General features: G+C 42.6%; 1 protein-coding gene across 1 annotated transcript; it reads left to right on the top strand.

Annotated features, from left to right (window-relative positions):
* Nucleotides 1–915: 915 nt before the first annotated feature.
* LOC130712866 (uncharacterized) lies at nt 916–1,443 on the top strand. The gene has a single exon (XM_057562681.1). It carries the CDS (start codon nt 916–918, stop codon nt 1,441–1,443), a length of 528 nt encoding a protein of 175 aa, XP_057418664.1.
* The last annotated feature ends 5,560 nt before the right edge of the window (nt 1,444–7,003 follow it).

A 7,003-nucleotide genomic window follows, 5' to 3' on the forward strand; every position in this document is an offset into this window, starting at 1 on the left:
TTAGAAAGATGAATCATCATCCTAAAAATTATTAGGGACTCTGTGATATAATTTAAAATTACTTTGAATAAATTTAAGTGATCGAATATAGAAGTGTTAACAACCTAGATATACATATATTAACATATCTTTTTCCTTCTTTATTTTTGTTGCTTTCTTCTTGTTCATTTTAAGCCACTCACGTGACTCTTAGTTTTTCTTTCTTAAACTTGAACTTTTCTTTTCTTTTCTTTTTTTCTTCAAGTAACAAAATAATAATCCTAATAGAATTATATAAATATACAAGGCATAATAAACACATCAATTTAAACTTAATAGCGCTTATCGCTCTTAAGCCGATATATAACTAGTTAATTAAACGCTTAATTTATTTGGGTCTTACAATACTACCCCCCTAAATGGGAGTTTCGCCCTCGAAACTCGTAGTCAGAGAAAGCTTGCGGATAACATCCCCCCAAATTATCTTCTAACTTACTAGTAGCGTCAGCACACATCCCAAAACCTGGGAGAGTCACAACAAGTTCACATCAAAGTGCCATACAAGACAAAATTATCACTCAGATCTCTAGCAATCATCTTCAATTAAACTTAGATACCACGCTCATACTAGTGCTCTAGGCACCATGATCCAAAACTTGACTCAAACGCTTATGTAACACCCCGATTTTCGGGTGCCACGGTAGTAACATGTTAAAGTAAATATGCAATCTATTCCAAAAGGGATTTATAAATGTGAGTATTTATTATTTTTTTTTTCCTTTTCGAAGTGTTTTCTAAAATATGTAATGCATACTCCCAACCGTAAATAATTTACATCTGGCCTCGATCAAGGCACAGCATAAAATACATGACAAATAAACTAAGATCCAACAACGGAACTAATCACTTTGTGAATTTCAGGAAGATATGGCTGCCATGGCGCGAGCACTTGAGCAACTCACCGCTTTCTTGACCGAACAAGCGGAAAGAGCAGGGCAAGGAGCAGGACAAGGGGCTGCGAATAACCAGGAAGAGATTTACCACGGTCTGGACAAGTTCCTGAAGCGAAGTCCGCCTATGTTTGAAGGAGGATATAATCCGGATGGAGCCTATGAATGGGTGCGAGAATTGGAAAGGATTTTCGAAACCCTGGTATGTGCTGAACCTAGAAAAGTGGCTTTCGCTAGCTATTTACTTTCAGGTGAAGCAAGGACATGGTGGACGAGTGTGAGGGGAAGAATTACCCCAGAGGAAGGAGAGTTGACTTGGGAAATCTTCAAGAATTCTTTTCTTGAGAAGTATTTTCCGGCGGATGCCAAAGGTAGGAAGGAAATAGAATTTTTGGAATTGAATCAGGAAGCGATGTCGGTAGGTGAGTATGCCGCAAAGTTTGAAGAGTTGTGCCGATTCCATCCGCACTACAGCATGGCTAATGATGAAGCATCAAAGTGCGTCAAGTTTTAGTATGGATTAAGGCCTGACATTAGGATTGTCGTAGGGCATGACCAAAATTCGAAATTTTGCTACTTTAGTGGAAAAGTGCAGGATTTTCGAAGAAAATTAGAAGACACGAAAGGAGTACTTGAAAGGACTGGGTGTGAATAAGGCACCAAAGAAGAAAGAGGAGAAGAGGAAACCCTATTTCCGACCACAGGATCAGGGAAGAAATCAATTCGGAAGGACTTGGAACCCAACGAGAGGATCTGGACTCCAAGGGAGACCCGGAGGATTCAATAATACCCCGTTCTGCGCAAGATGTCGCAGGAATGGACACCGCGCGTAAGATTGTAGAGTGGTATTGGGAGGACAATCGGGAGTGCAAACTAGAGGAAGTGGAAACCCGAATCCCACCACCGCAGTTGGCGAAGGGAGCAATAGGAATGCAAACGTGCCACCCAGAGACAATAGGAGGGTTGGACGCCCAGCGAACAAAGGGAAGGTTCTCGCAATGACAATGGAGGAAGCGTCTGAATCACCAGAGCTCATTGAAGGTATGTGCTATGTTAATTGTTTTCCTTTAAAAGTTTTATATGATTCAGGTGCAACGCATTCGTTTATATCATACGAGAGGGTCAAACAATTAGGATTGCACTTGACAAGTTTGGCATGGGACTTAGAAATTAGTACCCCAACTAAGAATACTAGTAGAACCTCTGAGGTATGTGAGGGATGTTGCATAGTTACTCTAGGGAGAACTTTCGAACAAGACCTAGTCTGTTTACCCTTGGTAGGATTAGACGTGATTCTAGGGATGGATTGGCTATCGGCCAACGAAACGCTAAATTGTAGGCATAAAACAGTTACCTTTGGAGTTGAGGGACATCCCAAACGACTCAAACATACCGGTGGGGATAAGTCGGAACGCGAAGTAGAGGTACTTTTAGGATCGCTAGGAGTAGGGAGCGAAGGTCCAAACATGGAAAGGACGGCCGTAGTCAGGGAATTTCCGACGTATTTCCGGAAGAAGTCACCGAGCTGCCACCTGAGAGGGAGATAGAATTCTCTATCGACCTGATTCCCGGAACAGGGCCGATCTCTATCGCTCCATACCGAATGTCGCTGTTGGAACTAATGGAGTTAAAGAAGCAAGTGGAGGAGCTATTGGAGAAGCGATTCGTTCGACCAAGCGTATCTCCTTGGGGAGCACCCGTTTTGTTGGTCAAAAAGAAGGATGGTAGCATGAGACTATGCGTAGATTATCGACAGTTGAACAAGGTAACCATCAAGAACAAGTACCCACTACCACGGATCGACGATCTGATGGATCAGTTGAAGGGAGCCGAAGTATTTTCCAAGATTGACTTGCGGTTTGTATACCACCAAATTCGAGTAAAGAAGGAGGACGTGGCAAAAACTGCTTTTCGGACGCGATATGGGTATTACGAGTTTTTAGTCATGCCGTTCGGAGTGACTAATGCACCCGCGATTTTCATGGATTACATGAATAGAATCTTCAACCCATACCTAGACAAGTTCGTAGTGGTCTTCATCGACGATATCTTGATCTACTCGAAGAGCAAAGGAGAACACGAGGAGCATCTCCGAATAGTGCTAGGGATCTTGCGAGAGCGAAAATTGTACGCCAAGTTGTCTAAGTGCGAGTTCTGGTTGGAGTCAGTACAATTCCTAGGACATGTAGTGAGCAAAGTTGGCATAGTGGTAGATCCGGCAAAGGTAGAAGCTGTGAACTCATGGGAAGCACCAAAGACGGTCACAGAAATCCGAAGTTTTCTCGGATTGGCTGGATACTACAGGAGGTTCATCAAAGGATTTTCCAAGATTGTCACACCCTTGACAAGGCTTACATGGAAGGATCAACCCTACCAGTGGACACCCGAATGCGAGGAGAGCTTCAGAGAGCTTAAGAAGAGGTTGACTACGTCATCAATTTTGGTCTTACCCGATGCCAAGAAGGACTTCGAAGTGTATTGCGATGCATGGAAGATGAGATTAGGATGCGTGTTGATGCAAGAGCGCAAAGTAGTGGCTTATGCTTCTAGGCAACTGAGGCCGCACGAAGCGAATTTCCCCACGCACGACCTAGAATTAGCAGCCGTCGTGTTTGCTCTAAAGATATGTAGACACCACTTATACGAAGCGAATTTCACCGTATTTAGTGACCACAAAAGTCTCAGGTATCTATTCGATCAGAAAGATCTAAACATGAGACAAAGAAGATGGGTCGAGTTCCTGAAGGATTACGATTCAAAGCTACAATACCACCCTGGAAAGGAAAATGTCGTAGCGGATGCTCTTAGTAGGAAGAACTTACATATCTCCGCGGTAAAGATCAAGGAAATGAAGCTACTTGAAGCATTCAGAGATCTAAGCTTAGTAGTGGAGCTAAAGCCTAGACAAATAAAATTTGGGATGGTCGTAGTGACTAGTAATTTTCTGGAGGATGTAAAGCGTTGTCAGGAGGACGACCAGGAATTTCAAGAGCAGATGCGGAAGAATGAAGGGGAAAAGAAGGGAAAATTCGCGAAAGGAAGAGACGGACTGTGGAGATTCAGAGAGCGGATATACATCCCAGCAGACAAGGAATTGAGGGAAAGAATTTTGGAGGAAGCACACAGAAGCGCTTTGAGCATACATCCAGGATTTACTAAGATGTATCAAGACCTGAAGGAAAGGTTTTGGTGGTCAGGAATGAAGAAAGACATCCTGAGGAAGGTGATGACTTGTATGGTGTGTCAGAAGGCGAAAGCGGAACACCAGAAACCTTTTGGGGAGCTGAAACCCTTAGAGATTCTCGAATGGAAGTGGGAAGGTATCTCAATGAATTTTGTGTCAGGATTACCTAAGACGCAAGCTAAGAATGACGCGATCTGGGTAATTGTGGACCGACTTACAAAATGTGCACATTTCATCGCGGTTAACATGACATATTCACTGGAAAAGTTGGCCAGGATTTACATCAAAGAAGTTGTAAGACTGCATGGAATACCAACAAGCATAGTTTCGAATCGAGATCTGCGAATTACTTCACAATTCTGGAAGAGTCTACACAAGGCTTTGGGAACAAATTTAAGATTTAGCTTGGCTTGTCATCCCCAAACCGATGGACAGACCGAAAGGACGATCCAGACACTCGAGGACATGTTAAGAGCTTGCATTTTGGAAGAGCGAGGAAACTGGGAAGACTGCCTACCATTGGTAGAATTTTCCTACAATAATAGTTTCCACTCAAGTTTAGGAATGGCACCTTTCGAGGCGCTATATGGAAGGAAGTGCAAGACGCCACTATGTTGGTTTGACGAAGGAGACAAGATAGTCTTAGGACCCGAAGTGGTACAAGAGATGTCCGAGAAAGTAAAAAGGATTAGGGAGAAGCTGAGGATAGCACAGGACCGACAAAAGGCTTACTATGACCACAGAAGGAAGCCTTTAGAATTTGAGGAAGGAGATCATGTTTTCCTTCGGATTAGTCCGGTCATAGGGATAGGAAGATCTATAAAGTCAAGGAAACTCACCTAAATTCTTAGGACCTTATCAAATCCTTAGGAGAGTGGGGGCATCAGCTTATCAGATAGCCCTTCCGCCCTCGTTGTCAAACTTGCACGATGTCTTTCATGTGTCCCAGATGAAAAGATACATACCTGACCCCTCTCATGTGATGAAACCTGAACATATACAACTTAGAGAAAACCTCACATACACAGAAAAACCTAAACAGATATTAGATAGGAGGATGAAGAAACTTAGGAAGAAAGAAATCCCATTAGTAAAGGTAGCTTGGGGAGATGGGGAAGACCGGGAAGCTACGTGGGAGTTGGAAGAAGATATGCGGAAGACATACCCTTATCTATTTGAAGGAATAAGTGATGAATTTCGAGGACGAAATTCTCAAAAAGGAGGGGAGAATGTAACATTCCACACTCTAACCAAACATGTGATGACCGTTAGACGACGAATTAACCCTAGAACTAGGAATGGACTAGGATTAGAACTCTAACAAAGCCTGAGGTAGCATGAATATATATATATATATATATATATATATATATATATGATTCATGTATGTGTGTGCTTGTGTGTGTATATATATATATAAATATATATATATGCCTATTTTATGCACGATTTACGATGCGATGATAGAACGTCGGTGTGACGATTAGATCAAACCGACAATCAAAAGTACCAAAGACATGGTCATCATGACTCCCATTTAATTGAATGAATCGAGTAGATGAGGATAGGAAGCTAATCTGATCGAATCTCTTGACGGTAGTAAAACACTTTCTCAGATCGATCGATAGTCGAACCAACGAGCCAAACCCTAGTATACAATATGTGTTAGTATTAGTCATTCAGAGGGGAAATACACTACTAGAAAACCCTTAGTATTCAAAAATGATGAAGCATAGTAGCCAATTTGTCCCGACTTGAAGACAGAATAAAATAATTGACCAACCGGTGCCCTAGGTTATTATTCACCCATGATGACACACTACTATTCATCAATAGTAAGCACCATGATGGCTTCTAGTTCCCATAAACCCCTCCTGAATGATGCCTGGACGAGTACAGACCTGCAGCAACACCTGGAGCTTGGTGATAATCAGCTTGCATGCAATTCCATAGGTGGTGCAACTTGGATTAGAGCTTAAGCTTGGTTAGCCTTAATTACTAGCCTTCAGCCTATAAAAAGAGCCATTCTGAAGTCTCTGAGTCCCCAGCAATTCATTCCAAGTCCCAGAGCGAGCTGAGAGTGAAGAGAGAGCCCTGAGAGTAAGAGAGACCGAGAAGAGCTTCACAAGCTTCTTCTCTTCGATTCTCATAATTGGCTGAGTGTTAGAGTGTAATTTTCATTCCATTGAGTTCCTGAGAGAGTAAGGATTCGATCTGGGTCAGTTTTGTGAAGCTTTGAGCCCATAAAACCCAAACCCGCGAGCACCCTACAACTCCGGCGAGCATTTTCCAGAATCCGGCGAGTGCTCCGACCTGTAACTCGACTTTTCTCACGCTCTAGACCTCCATAGCAACATCCATTGGCACCAAACTCATTCTCATAACCTGTAGATCAAGTTCCAGTACCCAGAACAGCACGACAGTGACGATCTCAGCACCTCCGATCATCTTCTCCGGCGAACCTTGTCTTCTCCGGCGAGTGAGTTTCTTCAACTCTCTCATTTTTGCGTTGTTTTTTATCCAAAACTTACCCTTAAGCACGTTAGGACATTTTTAGGAAGCTTTAGACTAGTTTGGAGCCTCGAATCACCACGAATTAGTATAACCAATATTTGAATTTTCAAGCTCGAATGAGCTATCGGGTTGAGCTTCTGGCCTCGAGTTAGAGTGCCAAATCAATCATTTTATGCTTCTGGAACATGGTAGAGCCTCTTAGGATAGATAGAACCGATGATAAAGTTGTGAGGTGAAAAACCCCAATTTCACCTCACGGCCGACTCAAGAACTGGCAAATTGAGGTAGTTACAGTGCTTAAATGCTTCTAATAATGGTTTAGATGAACTCAGAAGGTTGGAAACTATAGGAATAGAGTATCAGAAGTTAGTTTTAG

This window comes from Lotus japonicus, chromosome 4 (assembly GCF_012489685.1).
Source record: "Lotus japonicus ecotype B-129 chromosome 4, LjGifu_v1.2".
NCBI classification, from domain to species: Eukaryota; Viridiplantae; Streptophyta; class Magnoliopsida; order Fabales; family Fabaceae; genus Lotus; species Lotus japonicus.